At 30.7% G+C, this 22681-nt stretch overlaps 1 protein-coding gene across 1 annotated transcript in view; it reads left to right on the plus strand.

Moving 5' to 3' along the window:
- LOC140452290 (transmembrane protease serine 9-like) overlaps nt 1–22681 on the plus strand; it is a 59951-nt gene that overhangs the window by 8321 nt on the left and 28949 nt on the right. Inside the window, exons 2-3 of the mRNA XM_072546494.1 lie at nt 4048–4342; nt 16523–16719. Of these exons, the coding sequence (XP_072402595.1) occupies nt 4048–4342; nt 16523–16719 (492 nt within the window). The remainder of the gene's footprint in view (nt 1–4047; nt 4343–16522; nt 16720–22681) is intronic.

Below are 22681 nucleotides of genomic sequence, written 5' to 3' on the forward strand. Positions count from 1 at the left end.
CGTTACATGAACATCTCATTTTAAATTAAATCAAACATTTTTATTAATAGTCAGTCTTGTAACATTGTAATTCATTCAATCATTAAACAATTTTATTTAAATTAGCAATATTATCACAATCAGACGTTTAATTGACATACTGCTACTTCAGGAAAGCTTAAGTACCATTTTCATTACTTCAACTTTTTTAATAACATTTTTTAAATTTTTCTAATTTTTAATATCACACTTTATATTTAATCTTATGACATTGACTATGTCTCCATTAAGTCCGTGTCAGACGGTCAAATATTTGATCAAACTGGTTTGACCAAACCAAAAAATTGACAGCATATGACGTCACATCCAGAGTTTGATCAAATCCTCTAAAAATAGAGGATCTTCTATTTGTCAAGGTCAGTTTGATCAAACTTTAATTTTGATTGGTCGAAAAATATTTAAGACAAATCAAAATCAGCAGTTAGACATAACGTGATGAAATTCATTTTCTTTTTTTCTTTGGTTGATAATTCGTGGTTTATTTGTCTTCCTATTTTGTTATAAAAAAAAATAAAATTTTAAAATATCTTGTACACTGGAATAAGCTTCTACATAATTGATTTATATCGAGAAAGAAGCTGTTTATATAATGCCGAGCATCTACATTATTATAAAAAAATCGTTTTAGTCTTTTTATTTTTATTGTGGATAAAAAAATTTGAATCGCAATTAAAGCACAAGCAACTAATAAATATGCAAGAAAGATGATTAATTTCATTAACATACATCAATTTGATCAAATTTGAATGATCGTGTGACAGGTACATTTTTAAAATTTGAACAAACTGTAATTATGACGTCATTACGTCAGTTTGCTCAAACTTGTTTGATCAAATATTTGACCGTCTGACACGGACTTTAGAGATTATTTAAATATATTATAACTTCTCCTTTAGATCTATACAACCACCATTACAAGTCAATACTTAGTTCATTGTCTCGATGGTCTTTGCTTTTGGTTGGATTTTCTCTTTGTTTGTGTTTTGTTGTCCTGTTTAAGTTATTTACCTCTTCAGGACGTGGTTTGTTTTTTTTTGGGTTGGCTATTGTCACTGCATTGGTTCTACAGGTGGTTCGCTTCGTTGGATGTGTTCTGCGGAGGAGGATCCTGGACAATCAGAGGTGAATGTGTTGTTGAGCTAAAACGGTCCTTTTCAGAATTTTATTGGTTATAAACTGACTGAATTTAATTAATATATATATATATATATATATATATATATATATATATATATATATATATATATATATATATATATATATATATATATATATAAGCGAGGTTCCTACAGTCTCTGCCGCTTCTCGCATTTCGACCGCCATCGTTTTCTGTCCATCCATTCGTCTTCTTTGATGACTCTATCTCTCATTATGTGCTGTACATTTCCTTTCCAGGCAACTTAAGGTCTTCCCCTTCTTCTTATTTGTTGTGGTATGTGGTATGAATTTAATTAATATATAATAAGTATATAAATTGTGAATCGCGTGAGGGCAGATGTGGCTGTATCCTCTGCAATAGACGGGAATCATTGTGCAATGGGATCGGGAAACCACAGAAAACCAATCCCTCCTTGTCTAGAAAGCTCGAAGTGGGCATTTACTGATTATTCTTTTTTTTCAGCTTTAATTTATCCATTGTTGGACATAGGTCTCCTCCAATTGCTTCCACGCTTTTCTATCTTTTGCAAATCTCATCCACTGCTTTCCAGCTACAGCTGTTATATCGTTTATGAGACCATCTATTGGTGTCTTGTTTTGCTACATGTGCTACCCATTGCCATCTCAATGTCGCTATTTTTTCCATAATGTCGGTTACTTTAGTTCTTCGACGTATTTCGGTGTTGGGAATTTTGTCCCTGAGACTTATATTTAACATGGCCCTCTCCATGGCCCGTTGAGTTACTCTTAATTGTTCTGCCATTTTTCTTGTTATTGCCATAGTTTCCAATCCATAAGTTGCAACTGGTAGTATACAAGTGTCATATTTTCGTTTGTGTGTATTGGGATTTTTCTGTCTTTTAAAATGAAGCTCAACTTACCAAAAGCGCCCATGACAATTATGTCCTTCTTTTAATTTCTAGTGTTTGATTTGAAACCCTAGATTTCAAACCCTAGAAATTTACTGATTATTACGGCGATAAAAGAGTGGAGTTGCCTCCAGGGTGCCAATATATTCATCAGGGAGTTCGTTGCTGGCAAGGGCCAGTAATTTATCGGGTAGGAAAGGGAGTTTGGGTTTAGGGCATCATTTGAATACATTGCCGGTGGATGAGCAGGTAGCTTTCAAGATGTTTTGGGCTCTGAAGTTTTGGCCACGGATGGTTTTGATTGTGTAACTCCTACTCAGAAAGGAGAGCCTCTTATTGATGGAGTCAATACTTTGTTCAATTACAATTATATATTATCCGCTCGTTACTCAAATTAGACAGACCTTTCACAGATATTACGATAACTTTATATTTTTAAATACATGTATAAATTATCTCATCCATAGGCAATAAGATAAATCTCATGCTTAATAGATTACTAAACTTACTTCACTATGTCGTTCAACTTTCCCAATCCTGCTTATCTTATAACTTATTGAATTGTGTCTACTTTTTTCATTATTTCAGCTCATAATACCCCTGATCTATTTAATTTTATAGAAATTCAAAAAACTTAAATAAATCTTTACTCAAATTATATTAAACTTACATTTTAAATACATGGAATACAAGAGATGGAATCTTTACCTTGGTTTGTTTTCTAAAAACACACTGTTGACCATGTCTTGAAAGTTATTGTTCTTTTAACAGTTAATTTCGATTTCCGGCATTTGAACTCAGTTGGCTGGCGTCTGCAGCCTAAAACTTATGTGAGTGCTGTTTCGAGTAGGGACATATTGTTTCCGGTCAGTTAAATCTGTAATCATCGACATTAGGTCGTTTATTTTAATTCTTTTAAGTATGTTATATTCAATTTAAACTCACCCTTGGTAATGTGGTTATATAGCAAGTATTTCAAAATAAATAACCTTTACCAAATTTTTTAATTAACAGTCAAAATTTCACCGCGTTTTTCTTAACTTAGTGTGATTACTTACTTTTCAGGTTCACTGAATATTGTCTGATAAGACCTAAAACGTTCGTTCTAAACAAATCTATTGTAATCCATTTGAATTTTTTTATTTAATTTTTAATTAAATATACACCAATTACAACAGAAGTTTTCACTTCAATGTTAAAGCTGTTTAACTCTTCTGGTATAAAGCCAACTTCCGGAAACTCTCCCACTTTAAGTTTAAGAATAAGGAGATATCGCAAAACAGATATACGAAAAGAAGACAGAGTACCGACCTCCAACCTCGTTTTTTCTCTGTACTCTGTCGTCGTATATGTTATCCTCAATTAAGAAGGGATTATCAAGTTAGACAAGAGGCATGTAAACGAGGAATGGAATGGGATCAGATCATATATAGGGTACAATGGCAGAAATCTTTGGCATCATATAGGGGGGCATTAAAAAAATCGGAGAAACAATTCAAGAATAATAAGAAAACACCCAATACAAGTAATTTACCTAGTAAATCCTAAATGTATTGTATATATTGTAATGAATTATGATATGTAGTTTACTTAACCGACACGTAACGGTACTTCATATTTGTTGATTAAATAAAAAGAAGTATTTTCCTGTGGTAATGCTATGTTATCTAGTTTATTCAATGAGAATAAATCACAATTTCAATTAAAAATATTTGATTTTTCGATTTCCAGGGCGGGAAAGTATTTTAAGAACAATTCCCGAGCTGTAAATCAAAGGTCAAATAATATAAATTAAAATCGTGGTTTATTCCAATTAAATTTACTTTTAATGAACGGGTGACATACTTTTAGAGATATTAATTTAAGACTAGCTGAATTTAAAAAAAAAAAACACATTCAAAAACTAAACAGGTGTTTGTATACTTTTCACCTAAAATCGGTTAAAAAACGTTTTAAAAATACAAATTTGATGTGTTTTTAGAAGCCCGCCATGTGAGCCGTAAAAGGACTGGTTTGAAAATCGATGGTGGTAGCCAAGCCAAAAGTGGACAATTTCCCTTCGTAGCATCTCTCGAATGGGGAATCTTCGGTATCTACGAAAACGAATGCGAAGGCGTTATCCTTACTGAAAATTGGGTTCTCACATCAGCTGAATGCGCCGATGAAGTCTCCAGGGTTGTAGCTGGTGTTACAGACTTGCATGCTAATGAAACAACAAACAAACAGGTTGCTGAGATCGAGCAAGCTTACTTACATCCCGAATACAATAGAAATGGGTAAGCGGTCAAAACTTTTATTCACATTTTCTATATTTCCCTGTCTATATTGCTGCCTTATTTCTTATAATTTTTATTTTATTCAAGGTATTTTCTCAATTTTATTTTATTATTCTCGTCTTAAGCTTCCATTTCATTTTTTCTTCTTCTTAGCTCTAGGTTGTCGTGCTAGTATTTCATATTTCAATATTTATGTCTATCTGATCATCTAAATTGATTTTATACTTTCTCTTTTTTTTATTTAGAAAAAACATATAATCCACATCAACCACGCAGGGTTATTAGTAGAGTAACGTACACAAGAGTTCATTTTATTTACATTAAATAGATGTATATAAACATAAATCTTTTAAATAATTTATTACATGGTCAGTGTTTATGGTTAAAATGGTTTTGATGTCTTCTGAGATTCCATATTTTCTTCTTGTTTCTTCATGGTACTGGCAGTCAATCAGAATATGCTTCACCGTCAATGAGAGAGAACAGTTTCTGCAGGTTGGAGAAGATTCTTTGTTAATTAAGAATTTATGGGTCAGTGCAGTGTGTCCAATTCTTAGTCGGTTAGTTATTACTTGGTCCCATCTATTGGATGGATTATTTAATATGGTCTACACAAGGGGATAAATATCATATAATTTGGTTCCTGAATCTCTCCAGTAGTCTTGCCATATGTTCATACAGTTGTCTTTAATTAGGTTTTTGAAATCGGAGTATGGGTAATTTCTTGATTTGGTTGTGTATTGTGAGTTTATTTGACTTGTGTTTACTAGGTTGTCCACTTTCTCATTTCCAGCTATTCCTACATGCGACGGTACCCAGATAAATGCTACTTCTTTTCGAGTTGATTCAATTATATTTATCTCATTTTTTATAGCCCGAAATATTGGATTTGTAGGGTATATTTGTTTTACACCTAATAGAGCATTTAATGAATCAATGACACATTTATTCTCACTACCATTTTGAAGAAAATTAAGGCTTCTAAAATGGCTGTGGTCTGGCCTGTGAGGATGCAGCAGTTTGTAGGTATGGACATAGTGTGAGTAGTGTATTTACAGTAGTATGCAGCAGTGTGTCCGTCATGAGCTTTAGAGGCATCACTGAAAAGTTGATGGATTGTTGGATTGTCCATGGAGAAAAATTTACACTGACGTAGAGATCGATTTAGTTTAGTCATATCAAAGTTGGAATATTTTATTCGTTCTATAAGGGGAGTACTATTTTTAGGTAGTTTTCTAGAGCCAATACTGGGATGGCAAATTTGGGAGAATACTGGATAATTTTCTGTGCTGATATTTTCCCTATATAGTTGAAGGATAGTTGTTGGCGTCTAATATACAGAGGTGGTTCTCTGGCTAAAACTATTAATACGACTAGTTCTGAAGGCACCCAATGCTAATCTCAAAGTTGTAGATTGTATGCTATTTAGTTTTTTTTAAAGCAGTTTTGCTTGCAGCACCGTAAGATATGCAACCGTAATCTAGTTTACTTCTAATTTATTAGATAATATTTTAAGTATTTTTAACCGGTTTTGGCATGCTTGTTGTAATTTATTAATATGCACATTTCAATTTAATGTTTTATCGTAAGTTAGGCCTAAAAAACTTACTTCCGTTGACTGCTTTATAGGTAAATCATTTAATGTTAAATTAATTGTATGGTGATTGTTATTTTTACTAAAAATTACATATTGAGTTTTTTCTGCAGAAAAATTGAATCCGGTTTGTAATGCCCAGTTTTAAAGTCGATTTAACATAAGTTGTAATATATTTGTTGCTGAAACTAGGTTATTAAATTTGGTGTAAATAACAATATCATCCGCGTAAATGCTAGCTTTAATAGGAGCTCTAATTACATCTATGATCCTATTAATAGGGTGCCGCGGCATCCCTATAGATGGAAGTACTGAACATGCAGATAACATTGTTATCCTTGCAAACTTGGAAATAGACATTAGAAAAAAACTGAATATTTTAGAATCAGAATTTTTATATTAAAATCCTCCAATCGATGTCACTAATAAGTTCTCCTCTATTGGTGTTATTTTTACCGCTTCAAGTCTATTTCGAGAAATGGCAGTTTTAATAACTAACGTCAAAAGTAAAACTTACCATCGTTTCTGTCTTACCACTTCTTATAAGGAGTAAAATCCGTTCTTGGACCTCCCATTCAAAAGATGACTTTTTGAATCCCTAGTTTTAAGTATTGCTGTTAACAGTATATCAGTTTGGGGACTCCGGTATAGTGTTGCCCAAATGCAAGAACAAGACGAGACTTAGACAGTCTTGGTCTTGGTCTTGCACCAATATACCTGGTCTTGGTCTTGGTCTTGGTATTGCACTCCCAGTCTTGGTCTTGGTCTTGGTCTTGCAGCAAGAGTCTTGCAAGTCTCGCAAATACCCATTAGCCTATTGCTATTTACTAAACGTTACTTTAGATCTTAGAACAACGTAACACAGTAGGTACATTTTAAGCTTGAAATAACAGCCATAAAAAGACCAAACAAATTAATAAATGTGTAAACAACTGATACTGGGTGGGGTGTGAACCCACTATCTAAGCGATCCGTGCCTATGCTCTAACTAACTGAGCTATCTACCATGTCCCACGGGAGTCAATCTTGTTCTGAAGCTATTTTCTTGTGGCATTTTAAATTAATTACTATTTAAATGGGAATAAGCCACAATTAAAGGTTAAAATACGTTTATTGACGTTTCAATTTCCACTTCGGAAATCGTTCTCAAAATACAAACATTAGTAAATTAAACAAAAAACAAAATTTGTTTAATTTACTAATGTTTGTATTTTGAGAACGATTTCCGAAGTGGAAATTGAAACGTCAATAAACGTATTTTAACCTTTAATTGTGGCTTATTCCCATTTAAATAGGAGTGAATAAACGTTTGCTTTTAACAAACTTACGTATGCACAAACATGGTTAACAAACAAAACAACCAAATTCATGACATAAACTTGAATGTATTTTAAAGAACATTATCTGTCTAGAAAGGGATTAATGTATTCTCACCTTATATGAAATGGAATAAAAGAGTTATATAATTTGCCATTTATTTAAATAAAAAATAAAATACAACACAGTGCACAATAGCCTTTAACATTACTGTTACTTTATATTAATTCCTTTGACCAAGAATTAATACAAAGTAACCATCTGGCTGACTCATCACTTAACCTATTTCTATGTTTTCTAATTACTAACGATGCTTTAGAAAATAATCTCTCAGCAGGTACTGAAGTTGCAGGTATTGAAAGAAAATCACGGGCCATCTTCGATAAAGTCGGATATTCTGTCTCATGCGTCCTCCACCACTCTAAAATATCTTCCGAGCTGGCGGCTCTGGGTTTACTTAGGTACTCCTCCAACTCGTCAATAACTAAGCCGTGATGACAAGATACAGATGAAGTCGAGGAGCATTCATACAGTTTCTCAAAGTCTATTAAGTCTTCATCTTCATCATATTCAGATACTTTCTCTTCATTTCTTGGTGACTCTAGAGATTTATTCACTGAGTGTAGAGTTTTATATTCTTTATAAAGCTCATTAAATTTTCGCAGGCTTTCTGTTTTAATTTGCTTTCCCCATAATGTCATGTCAAAAGTCTGAGCCTTATGCCTTGGGTCTAAAATTAAAGAGATACAATAAATCCAGTTGCTCTTCTTATAATGTTTAAGCATTTTGTCTCGAGCTGCTTGAAAACCAAGAATGAGCCTTTTATCCACTTCAGATCGATTAGGTTTCTCATCTAATTGTTTTACAATGGATTCAATTTTATCGAGCAAGAGATTGAATGATACAATCACTAGTGGTAATGTAACATATTTTTCTCCTCTAAGTTTCGTTGACAAAAGTTTAAAGTTTATTAGAAACTTATGTATTTTTTCTAGTATTTGCCATTCACTATCTGTGATGTTAAAATCGTTCAATTCGGTGACAGATGTGCACAATATGTTAATGCCAGTTCTCACTTTTAAACCAAATCCAATCATATCATGTGTGGAATTCCATCTTGTTGGACAGTCGAGTATGGGATTTAGATTTGATGGCACGTCAGCTGCTTCACAAGCAGACTGAAACTTCCTCTTCAATATCTCACTTCTTTTTATTTTACTAGAAATACTACGTAATTTTGTTACAGCTGTACTTGAGTCAGCAATATTTGGCGCATATTCTTCATCTTCCTCAGTTTCGTCTTCATAGGCTCCATACTGCTGTTCTTCTCGGTCATTGTCAGTTTCACTGTGTAATGCTAAGGACTTTAATAGATCTTGTACACCAAGGTTCAAAATGTGAGCAAAGCACCGGAAATGTTGATCGTCTGAATCAAAGTGTGGCAGCTGTTTGCTCAGTTCATACATACATTTGGTATTTGCAGTTGCGTTGTCGACTGTGATACCCTGTATTTTATCAATTATGTCATATTCCAATAAACAATCGTGGAAAATCGTTGCAATATCTTCCCCAGTATGTCGACCGCGTGATGGTATAAAATCAAGGACTACAGATCGATATTTCCATTCGTTGTCTATATAATGGATAGTGACCCCGTAGTAACTCCTACCAGCAATTGACGTCCATCCATCAATGGTAAATGACATTTTAGATGAAAATTGTTGTAGTCGTTTCTTAAGATTCAATTGAAGCTCTTCAAATCGCTCTTTGACCTTTCTTTTAAGTGTGGACCTTTTAGGAAACACCATATTTGGACAAATCGATCGAAAATATACTTGTGTAGCTTCGTCATCGAAAAATGAGAAGGGAAGATATTTTTTCACCATCCAATCAACTGTAGCTGTCATGATGTTATCACTGCTATTTTCAGACTGAAATGAAACAATAAATTATGTGTTAATATTTATTAATGAAAAGTATCCGATTTCAAACATACTATGAGCATATTAGTAGCATACACATAAAATTATATTAAAAATAAGACAGGTTTCAAAACAAACGAAAAAGCTTCTAACTTTTGGATGTTTATGAGTTGGCTTCAAGTCTTAATGAGGTGATTAACGAGGCTAGAGCTTGGAACCGACTTCAAAAAATCCAAAAGTTAATTCAAGCTTTTTAGTTAGTTTTGAAGTCAATTTTAATTTTAATATGGTTCTTTATTAAAAAAAGTCAATACATTTAATGGTACTCCGAATTAACTCCCCAACTTCATCCCTGTCACTCCGGCATTTTTTAATCTAATATTTGAATTCCTTAGAGAAAGACAGAAAGTCCTTTCAAACCTGTATCAAGGGCACATATTCTTTTGTTGATAAGATAACAAACTATAACCCACTTATTAAAGCAAATGTTTTTAACAATCTTAGCTGTACTTTTATATAAAAAACTAACTTTTTTTAGAAAGAATAAGTAAAAAAGTAATAATAATCAAAAGAAGTTATTTTAAATTACAGAGATACCTATTTAATTACTTTACGGTAGTTTACCAAAATAAAGTAGAAGGTACATAACATATATATATATATATATATATATATATATATATATATATATATATATATATATATATATATATATATATATATATATATATATATATAGGTATATAAGAAAAGGAAGTACTTGTGACTCGTTTGGAAAAAATATATAACTGTTTTGGATGGATTGGAGTCAATAAAAGGGCTATTGGTTAACTATTTTTTATCTCGAGCTTTCAATTGTGTTTACAATTATTATCAAGAGCTGCTAAAAAAGACAAAATATCTTACAAGGTTGAACTAGAAAGAAAAAACAATTTTTGTTAACTTACCAAATAAAAATTAGTTTAGCAAATAAAAATTGCTGCTAATACATCTTAAAAATAATTAATATAAAAATGTCCTAATCTAATAAATGCTTCTCTGAAATTTTTAGCATAATTTTGAAAACATTTTTTTAATACAAAAACAATTGAATTTATAAATAAGTTAAAATAGCAACCAATTACAAATAAGCCTCAATGTCATAAATGCCAACTTAAAATTTTTATTTTTGACAATTATATTGCCAAAAATAAAATTTTGTTTAAAAATTCTTTTTTGTTTAGTAACAAAAAAGAAGATTTATTCACCATTGACAGATGTCTGAAAAAATGTAACAGATATATGGAAAATTAAATCAAAATGTGGCATTTTACAAGTTTTATATATAAATTATAAAGAAAGAATATAATTATAAATTTTGCTTAGATTTTGAATTTCTGATCTTTTGTTTAAATTATTATCACTTTTGCTAATACAAACCATTTCCAAAAAAGTCCTTTTGAAGTTATTACTTTCACTACATAAAATTTTAATGTTATCCAAATCCATAATATGGTCTTTATCGATTACATGCTCTGCCAAACCACAAGATGGTTTTTTAATTCTGCAATCACTTTTGTGAGAAATAATGCGATTTGAAAGATTTCTTCCGGTCTCACCAACATATTCAGCCTCACACTGAGTACAACTAATGCAATATACTAAATCCGTTTTTTCAAATTTGTCTATAGGATATTTAGTTTTGGAATATAAAGATGAAATAGTTTTGATGTTCTTTGTTGCTATTTTTATATTGTCAATAACCTTTAGTGTTTGTATTAATTTAGGTGTTAATGATGGTATAAAAGGTAGTGAATGATAATAGATGTTCTGATTGTTAGATACAATGTTTTGAGATTTAGCAAAAAATGGTCTTAAGTTATTTATATTACCAATATTAGAAAAAAGCATCCTATGTAGCATATCTGGAGGATAAGAGTTTTCAATTAGAATATTTTTTAACAATTGAAGATCTTCTTGTAGATAATCTGGATGAGAAAGTTTTAAAACACGTTCTTTTAATCCTGTTATAAGGTTCATTTTCATCTTATTTGGATGATGAGAGTAATAGCTTATAAATCTATTACTACATATGGGTTTTCTGAACCATCTGGTTTTCAACATATTGTAGATATTCAAGAAGACGTAGATAATTCTCTACCAATCCTTGACATGAAAATTGTAAGAAATACAGACAATATGTTGAAAACCAGATGGTTCAGAAAACCCATATGTAGTAATAGATTTATAAGCTATTACTCTCATCATCCAAATAAGATGAAAATGAACCTTATAATGCTATTAAATGAACCTTATAATAAATCTATTACTACATATGGGTTTTCTGAACCATCTGGTTTTCAACATATTGTAGATATTCAAGAAGACGTAGATAATTCTCTACCAATCCTTGACATGAAAATTGTAAGAAATACAGACAATATGTTGAAAACCAGATGGTTCAGAAAACCCATATGTAGTAATAGATTTATAAGCTATTACTCTCATCATCCAAATAAGATGAAAATGAACCTTATAATGCTATTAAATGAACCTTATAATAAATCTATTACTACATATGGGTTTTCTGAACCATCTGGTTTTCAACATATTGTAGATATTCAAGAAGACGTAGATAATTCTCTACCAATCCTTGACATGAAAATTGTAAGAAATACAGACAATATGTTGAAAACCAGATGGTTCAGAAAACCCATATGTAGTAATAGATTTATAAGCTATTACTCTCATCATCCAAATAAGATAAAAATGAACCTTATAACAGGATTAAAAGAACATGTTTTAAAACTTTCTCATCCAGATTATCTACAAGAAGATCTTCAATTGTTAAAAAATATTCTAATTGAAAACTCTTATCCTCCAGATATGCTACATAGGATGTTTTTTTCTAATATTGGTAATATAAATAACTTAACACCATTTTTTGCTAAATCTCAAAACATTGTATGTAACAATCAGAACATCTATTATCATTCACTACCTTTTATACCATCATTAACACCTAAATTAATACAAACACTAAAGGTTATTGACAATATAAAAATAGCAACAAAGAACATCAAAACTATTTCATCTTTATATTCCAAAACTAAATATCCTATAGACAAATTTGAAAAAACGAATTTAGTATATTGCATTAGTTGTACTCAGTGTGAGGCTGAATATGTTGGTGAGACCGGAAGAAATCTTTCAAATCGCATTATTTCTCACAAAAGTGGTTGCAGAATTAAAAAACCATCTTGTGCTTTGGCAGAGCATGTAATCGATAAAGACCATATTACGGATTTTGATAATATTAAAATTTTATGTAGTGAAAGTAATAAATTCAAAAGGACTTTTTTGGAAATGGTTTGTATTAGCAAAAGTGATAATAATTTAAACAAAAGATCAGAGATTCAAAATCTAAGCAAAATTTATAATTATACTCTTTCTTTATAATTTATATATAAAACTTGTAAAATGTCACATTTTGATTTAATTTTCCATATATCTGTTACATTTTTTCAGACATCTGTCAATGGTGAATAAATCTTCTTTTTTGTTACTAAACAAAAAAGAATTTTTAAACAAAATTTTATTTTTGGCAATATAATTGTCAAAAATAAAAATTTTAAGTTGGCATTTATGACATTGAGGCTTATTTGTAATTGGTTGCTATTTTAACTTATTTATAAATTCAATTGTTTTTGTATTAAAAAAATGTTTTCAAAATTATACTAAAAATTTCAGAGAAGCATTTATTAGATTAGGACATTTTTATATTAATTATTTTTAAGATGTATTAGCAGCAATTTTTATTTGCTAAACTAATTTTTATTTGGTAAGTTAACAAAAATTGTTTTTTCTTTAACTACTGTTAACTAAAAAAAATAGTTTACCAATAGCCCTTTTATTGACTCCAACCCATCCAAAACAGTTATAATATATATATATATATATATATATATATATATATATATATATATATATATATATATATATATATATATATATATATATATATATATATATATATATATATATATATAAGAAAAAGGTTAATGCGAGTTAATAGGTTAATAGTAAAATAAAGGTACAAGATATCGGCCATAGCTCGCAACAAAGAACAAAAAAATATAATAAGACATGTGTAAAAGATGGAAAGCAAGCGTATATACGTATTTCTGACTATTAGTCGTCTTCAGTAACTAATAATAATAACTAACTTACTAACTTGGCTGCACCGTACTGAAGACGATCAATAGTCAGAAATACGCATATACGGTATATATATATATATATATATATATATATATATATATATATATATATATATATATATATATATATATATATATATATTGTGTAATAAGTATATTCTCTCTTACCTGTCCACTTTTTCCAGCGGTTATTAAAAAGCTTGTGATATCTGCACCTAATTTTGGTTTTTCAGGAAGAAATATTTGTGATTCCTTTTTGTGGAAAGATACTAGATGCTTCCTTAAACCTGAAGTGTTCCTGTTTTTCATTTTTATTTCAACCTTTCTATGTTGGCACAATTTACACAAAGCAATTTGGGATGCATGAATTATTTCGAAAAACTCATCAAATTTGCTTTTCGGTCTTTTAGATCTATGACTCCAACTCTCATTACTCCGACTAGAACTATTTGAATCTTCGTCACTCATGTCAAATTGTAAACTTCACACTCCGAGAACAACAAGGATTAGATCAAAAACAATTATTACATTAGACTCGAAGGAAAGCTTGATTGGGAATGAAGTTTATTTATAGTGATGTCGAAAAAGTAACTATTCGTTACTATCTAATACACTAAGTACCGAATACCAATATATCGGTATTTTGCTTACACTGTAATCGGCGTTATCTGTTTGTTTTACTCGTTACTTTTGAATATTAGCCGCCTCTTTCAGCAATCTCATCGCACACTCAGCAGAAACGATGTTTTAGTCTTAGGCCGATAAGATTTGTGGTTTTAAATTCCTCGTAAGTAAATTATAAGAAAAAAAATATGCTAACCTTATTATTATTTTTTATCAGCTAAGGTGACACATTTTTAAAAAGTTTCGATAAGATATTACTGTCGGCGTCGCAAAGCAAAGGTATTATTTTATGATTAGAAGGGGCTATTATCAAAATCTGGACAATTTATTTCAGAGCGAAGAATTCGTGTGCTGGAAAAGAATGTACGAAATATTTTATTTTTAGATTGTAATTATGACCTCTGAGTACGTGTCAAAATTTTAAGTGTTCTTGCAATGAATATTTTGATACGCTATGTATGTTTATGGTATTTTTCGTAATGCACAATTCAAATTTTCCAAATTTTTGTTAAATACTTCTTTGCGTCTTATAGAGTCTCTAAGCATAAACCCGAACTACTATACTCCCTAAAACCACACTCAGTCCTAACTGCAAGACGCAAGAGTCTCGCAGGCTTAGTCTTGTTCTTGCTCAAGTCTTGCACGGTTAGTCTTGGTCTTGGTCTTGCAAAAATTAGGCAGTCTTGGTCTTGGTCTCGGTCTTGCGAAAACGCAAGAACAAGACCAAGACTGCAAGACCAAGACCGATTTTGGGCAACACTACTCCGGTATTATGACATTGTGAAGAAAATCCAAATAAAGTTTTTTAAAAGAATTTTACTTTTACCTTTGAACAATTCAAACTACGTCGTTAGATTAGAAACGAAACTGACTGTGTTAAAATTGTATACAATATATTTCAATGGTGCTTAAACTACTTACTGAAAACTCTAAAAAAATAATAATTGACTTCCTAAGATTTGCTTTTTATGTCAATGTACACTTACTAATCTCCCAGAAAAATATAATTGGGCCCTACAAATTAAAAACTTATTTATCTTAATCAATACCGAGAAAACCTGGGATACACTTGGCTATTCTTCACCAAGCTATTGAAACTTAGTGGAGCACAGCATCAGTCCAAATTAAATTTGCACTATTTGTAATAGCCAGAATTTGAGACAATAGAACATCTTTTATTTAATTATAAAATCTATACATCAATGAAATTTTAAAATGAGGACTGTTTATGCAGTTTAAATAATGTTGTTCTTTCTCTTGACAATCCAACACTTGATTCACCTAAAGCAATTATTAATTTTATTTTGAAGGTGCTTAAACTCAGGGCATTAATAATAAAGGGTCTACATATACAGTTCATCCCAAACCCTTCTTTCAGTGCGTCACAGTTGATCGAATTCTCTCTTACGCATTAAGCTAGAGGTGACAGAAAAAAACGTGAGTCTGTGATTATTATACATAGAACTTGGAAAATTATGTATCGTTCAAGGGTATTTGCATATTAAAGCGAATTCTACTTACGAATATATAATTGGTTGGAGTTTAGAATACGCTAAATAGATATCCAATCAATGATGCGAATAAATATAATTTGACTCAGATGGTCTCGATAGTGACAGTACTTTGACAATATCAACTGATAAAATGATAATTGTCATTCCAGGTTAGTATTTTCAGACATTTTACAGTGAAAATTTAATTTTGTATTTATTGTCATAAAAATATTTTAAATATGCCGAGATATACCGAGAATGAACAAAGACTAATATTAAAATTATTAAATTATTTTCAATTAGAAAAAGAGGCTGGGACAACTTTATTACCAGTTTCTGCCGTTCGTGAAGTAAGTTTTAAATTATTCTAAAAAATAGTCATATTAGTAGTTTAAATACTATACATTTTAGCCATAGTGTTTGTAATAAATAATAATAAATACATAAATAAATCTTAGCTAATTAAGCACTTTCCTTGGAATGTATAGAATAGGAATTATGACAAACTGCCGTTTCAATATAATGCGCAATAAAAATTTTTATACAGGACGGGACCTCTAATATGTAAATTAAAAAAAAAATGAATTGTTAAAGTTTTTACTACACATATTTAAAAAATAACCTTTTCACATTTAGCGCATTTAGCCGATTACGATCCTTCAACTGTCAGATTTAACTAAAATGTCATGCAATAATTCTCGACATTCTTAAAATCCTATATTACGTCAAAATTTGTGACGCACTGAAAGAAGGGTTTGGGACAGACTGTAGGTACTTTATTCTATATTGTAAATATTGTTATATTTTTTTTTGGGTTTAAGATATTTGTACGTTTGATTTTAATTGTACTACTCCTGCTATGTAACTAGGTAATTAAAAGTAATAAATTAAATAAACAAAATTCACTACTACACAGGAGTACAAACGAATATATATATATATATATATATATATATATATATATATATATATATATATGCATATTGAAATTGTATATTTTGAAAATTTTTAACAGCATGGTAACTTTTTAGACCTGGTCCAAATGATATCGCTCTTGTCAAACTGAAGACATCTTTGGTATTCAATGAGTTCGTCGGCAATGTCAGTTTGCCTGAACAAGACGCTGTATTTAACGGCACTGCTACCCTTACTGGCTGGGGATGGAGCTTCTTGCCAGACTTCAATGTCTTAAACTTCGTAGCTGACTTACCCCTGATTGATATTGAAGGTGAGTATTATCCACTTGTTCAATGTCCAATGTTTAATTTTATACTTACACAATATTATTTATAAAATATTTCTGAAAATATCGTGGACGAACAATCTATCAAATGACATAATACTTCAAAAACTATCGAAATAACGTAATCAAATAAAGTAGTTAAATGTCATATCAAATGTCATAACTATACAAAAAATAAAATTTAAATATATAAACATATCAATAAATGTATCATATATTATAAGAAAATATTAGAACTAACCTAAGTCTTACAGTAATAACTGTATATGCAAATTAAACAAAATACACAATTAAATGATAAATACGCTAAGAAAGAATATAAAAATTTAGTGTTTAGTTAATCCATTTCGATTTAACATGTTTAATAGAGATTTGCACTAAATTAGTGATTATCATTAAATATGTAATAAAGAATCATAATATAATATGCACTATCAACATTATATCAACAAAAGATTTTAAAAAATCGGTTGATAACAGAAAGTAAATGTAGTTATAATACAATAAGTTCAAAGTGTAGAGCAAATCAACGGGATGTTGATCCTTGTTGCTAATAAATCTTGAATACAAGGGGACCTCCGTCCTAACAAGAAAAAAGATAAAAACTTATATTTTTGTTAACTTGGGACTCTCAACGTCCCGAGTTAGATTCCCAACTTGAAATAGGTATATGAAGATTTCCTGAATCAAGGTGAGCCTGGAAATAACTGGGACTACCTTGAGCTTTACATCAAATTTGTGGAACAGAACTTTTGAACTAACTGAGACTACGTTTGGAATAATTTTGGAGTAACGTTAGACGCTATTTAGATAAAAAATACAAACTCAAATAGACGAAGTAACAGAAGATAAAAACATAAAGAATACAAAAAGTTACAAAAAATATCTTACCCTTTGCCAGGGGTCTAGAAAATACACATCGTGAACTTCTGTTACCTTTTGGAGAGCGCAAAATGAAATAAAATTGGAAATATATACCTTTTTATATAGAAACTAGTAACTTTGCCCGTCACATGCAACGGGAGATCCAATCAATTGTCATTGTACAGTCAGTGATTAAAGTTTTAAGATAATAAACTTTTAACTTTTAATAATCCAAGAAATATAAAGTACGATCTGGTGCACTTCTGGCCTGACATCATGTTTTTTACTATACCCTGTACTATACCCTATGCTAGTATTAGGCTAGTTGTTTATTTTTTAATCAGTCAGAGGCTTTTTTCAGGTCAACAAAGCAAATTTACCTGATAGTTATCTTATGCTTTATATATAATAAAGCATAAGGCAAATTATATATATTATATTACTTACTATAATAATTAAATAGATATTTATAATTTCACAAAAACAGTTCAGAATCATAAATATAATTAAAGGCTGTAATACAATCTGTGAAAATTAAATTTAAGTAAAAATGGCTTAAGTACTCTACTTTTTAATTTAATAGTAAATAAAATCATACAAGAAACTAAAAATGCAAGCCAATTATATAATCGCAAATCTGATCTAAGATACTAAAGAAAATTTAGAGAAAATGTTAAAAATATATAAAACAGTGGTGAGACATGAAACTATCAATCGCTAAGACCAAATCTCAAATGTGGAAATAGTAATTAACGATGAAAAAATCGAGCAAATATTGAGTTTTGACTATCTGGGAATAGAAATTTACATCTTCACAAACCTTAAACAGAGTACAAGGAAACAACAAAATGGCACAAATGATAAACAAGAGGGAAGTAAAACCAGCATGCTACATAAAGTGGTGGTGACAGATTAGATATTATAATAGCATGGGATTTAAAACCAAAAAGACCAGACCACCAAAAAGATCCTTTAAAAGGTAAAAGATCAAAGTATAACAGTCAAGGTCAGAATTGTGACTACAGCCTTATAATCGGATAAGAATAGGCCCAAGACCTAGTATAAGAATAAGAATATCGTCTTTTTCTTATACTTTCAACCCAATTTACTTGTTATATTTATGCCTTCAGGTTTAAGACTTCCCCATCACTTTTTGAGATGTACTTTTTAAGATGCTGACTCTAAATATGTAAATGTTAGGTGGTATGAAAAGTATTAGTGTAACGAAAAAGCTAACAAAAATAGATGAATAATTAGCTGATCGTTCACCAAGACTTAACGAAGACAATTTTGCTCAATTCGGGAGCTTCATTGGGGTGGGTAAGGATATAAATTAATAGAAAAGTATAGATTAAAGACGATAGATCAACGACAGATAGATAAATGATTGATAAAAATTAGATAACAGTTTGACAAAAGGAAAACAAGAAACACGGAATACAGCTTAACTGCAAAATAAAATGGGCGATAAGTTTAACCAAAAACTTATAAAGGAATTAAGATTAAATAAACTAAATATCGATATTTTAGCAAAAGGCATTAGCAAAACACGTCATACACAATATATCAAAAATCGATATATTTACACATAAGCTGAAAGAGATTACACAGGCCAACGATGAAAAAAACTTTTTGGATAAAATTACCTCTATCTTATGTATTTTAGTATGCTGAGTCTGAAAATCATATTAAAAATGCTGTATCGCCCACCATTCTTTCACAATTTAAACTTGCGTAATTATATTTTATTTTAACCCTTTATTAAGGGAAATCATAAGATTTCCTACTTGGCGAAACTAATTTCAAATCTTAACCACTGTGCTTTCTACAAGTTGCAAAGCAGACATACTGACGAATTAGTCGGCAAGGGAATCTAAAATATGCATTCCACATGCCGTTCATCATGGTCAAAATTCGTAGTGAACTAATTCATCAATCTGCCTGCTTTGCAACTTGTAGAAAGCACAGTGGTTAAGATTTGAATTCAGTTTCGGTAAGTAGGATATCTTCTGATTTCTCTTGTTTTTATTAGATGGCGTTGTAATGACTGTAAATAATTATTTCGCCAATTATTGTCCTACGACGGGATAGATTTTGTCTCGATTCAAAGCAGCACCATATGTCGCTCTGATGAGACCTAAAGAGGTTGAAATTCGTATAAGCGGCTTGCCACTGTCCTGCATCGAAATAAGAATCTAATACCGTCATTATGTTTTACATTTTATTTTGTTTAACGAGCAGATAAATCAATGTTACTTAGTTGGTATCACTGTTGGTGAATTGTACAACACTCTATATTCTTCTTCCTTTTCATTAACATCTATAAAGTTCCTTAATTCCAATAAACATAAGCTCACTTTTCAATGTTCGACTCATACGCTTTTAAGTATGGCTAGTCGCGGTTATTACATATGTGGTGATTTTGTTATTAGAAAACATCAAGAAATATTACTGACTTTGTAAAAAAGGTGTATTTTGCATATTTTACTGTGAAAATTGGTGACCAAGATAAAGTTTGGGCTCCTCACAATGTATATTATGTTTGTGTTGAGGATTTAAGGAAGTGATCGAAGAAATAAAAAAAGCTTTTAGATTTACAGATCCTATGGTATGAAGAGCGCAAAAAAAGCATTCAAATATTTTTTATTTTTGTACTGTCGATATTTCTGGATATAACCTAAAAAATAGTAAAATCACAAAGTGATTGTTTATCCTACCCTCTCGTCTGCTATTTGTTCTATAGAGCATGGACCTGAACTGTTAGTCCCTTAGCCTCCTCTACATATTGATGACATTTTAAATACTAGTCAATCTGAATCTAATGAAAGTGGTCCAGGAAGTGATGGTAAATTTTAGTGTCGTTCAGAATATTTACAACGACAGTCGTTTACACAAGCTGAGTTAGATGACTTACATAGTTAGAGATTTGGGTTAAACAAAGGAAAAATCAGAATTGCTTGACTTAAAATTAAAAGAAAAGTATTTGTTGTCGCCTGGTACATCTATTTACAAGTACAGATATAGAAATCAACAGTTTGCTCAGTTTTTTAGGCAGGAAGGGGATTTGGTCTACTGTCATGATTGGTAGTCTAATGTTAAATGATGCATTTTTTGAAATGCCTCATATTTGTTACCACAACTCAAAATTTAAATTTCATGTTATATGTTTTGAAGATTGGTCTCTAAAAATCGAAATCTTACTATGATCGGTCAATTAAATTAATAACTTTTATTAATCTCACGAGAATTGTAAAAAATGGTAAAAATCTCGCAACGTTTATTTATTGAACAGATTTATAAAAACTGACCTTATTCGTGGCAATATCCAAAAATTGCACAAAAAAACTGCACTTTTCGCCTTTAAAACGCATTTTGATTTTTAATAATAGGACACTCTGATCAAAAGATATCGAAGTTTTACCGTCGACTTGATACACAGTTTATTTAACATTGATTTCGTGCACGCAACTGACATTTAAAATCGCTGGTCGCTTCAAGCCTTGTTTCTGAGAGAAGGGTTTATTCTATAGAAAAAGTGTAAATTATCATTTTTGTTCAAAATCATCCCTAGATTTTTTATTTAAAACATGTTTTTTCTACGGTGTAAAGGTAAATCATTTGAGTTTTTACTTCCCTACAATTGGGATTTTAGGAAGAAGCCTGCGGGGTAAAAGTGGTAAACTTTTTTGCATCTTTTTCGGGTACAAAATTGATATTTTCAGCAAAATTCAGCTTGTTCGTATGATTTTTATGGGTTAAATCTTTGACGACTGGACTATCAATAATGATTTTGATTGGAATATTTAAATTCTTTATAATGCAAAAAATAGTCAATAAAACAAGCACTTACAGCACAGTTCAACGACATTCAAAGAAAACATTTGCGAAAAACAGGTGCATTTCGGTAGTATTGAAAAGGGATGAAGGTTGGTGCTCTCAAATCCCTTCATTTCTCGTCGGCAAAAAGCAGATGGTAAAACTTAAATTAGAAGATAAAGAAAATACTTCTTTATATCGGATAAATTATCAATAAATTGACAAATCTTACCATGTAATTATGTCAGTTCTTGATTACAATTAAATAATTATATTAACATCAGAATGCGTTTCGACAACTAACTACAACTGCGACTGAAATTGGGTTTTGCTCTTGTATAACTTCTGGCCAAAACTAATTAATTTTTGGGGAGGTATATACAGTTACTTGGTAAAAGTGGTGATTTTTGTTCACAAGGGAAAACCTTAACACTTTAGTTTTTAATTATAGCCAAAGCTAGTTAAATCTTGAGAGCTTATATACGATAGCTCTCAAGTGGACTAGATTAAGAAAGAAACGTGCAACTGTTCATGATAACTATGTATATTCTAACCCAGAAATAATTTATTATAAGGGAGGCTGAAAATAATATATTCGACCACAAAATCAGGACCATAAAAACTATCTACGAAATATTTTTGGTAGACCACCCTTAACTGGTGACATGCCGTCAAAATGACGTATCGCAACTGCGCGTTAATTCGGGATCTCCACTTACTCTAAATTTGTACGGTCGACACTCTCAGTTACCTTTCAGTTTAGTTATCGAAAGTACATAGCAGAAATTTGTTACGGTTTCGAGCTATATATTTTAAATTACCACGTGTAGAAAATCACAATACGTCAAATTGACGGCACATCACAATTCACGTAACTATTTCAATAAATTGTGCAATATAAAAATGACCAGTTCACGCAAGAAAATAAAAGTGAGTGATGCAGATTTTAGTAATATTGCATTACAATGGTATAACGTGAGCACGAAACAGATAGTGAGCAAGAAGGCGATAACGACAGCACCTTCTGAAGAAACAAGTACTACACCTGAAAGCGAGGATGAAGGATGATAACCATAAAAAATATTTTTATGGTAAAAATAGATTCAAGTGATCAAGCGTTCCTCCCGCAAAAAATGTACGGACTGCTGTACATAACATAATCAAGATTCCCAGTGCAATTCGTTTAGCCGAAAATAATCGTAAGTATATATTTGAAAGATTATTATCTGAAAATATAGTTACTATAATACTAGAGTGGACCAATCAG

This window comes from Diabrotica undecimpunctata, chromosome 1, assembly GCF_040954645.1.
Source record: "Diabrotica undecimpunctata isolate CICGRU chromosome 1, icDiaUnde3, whole genome shotgun sequence".
Classification (NCBI taxonomy): domain Eukaryota; kingdom Metazoa; phylum Arthropoda; class Insecta; order Coleoptera; family Chrysomelidae; genus Diabrotica; species Diabrotica undecimpunctata.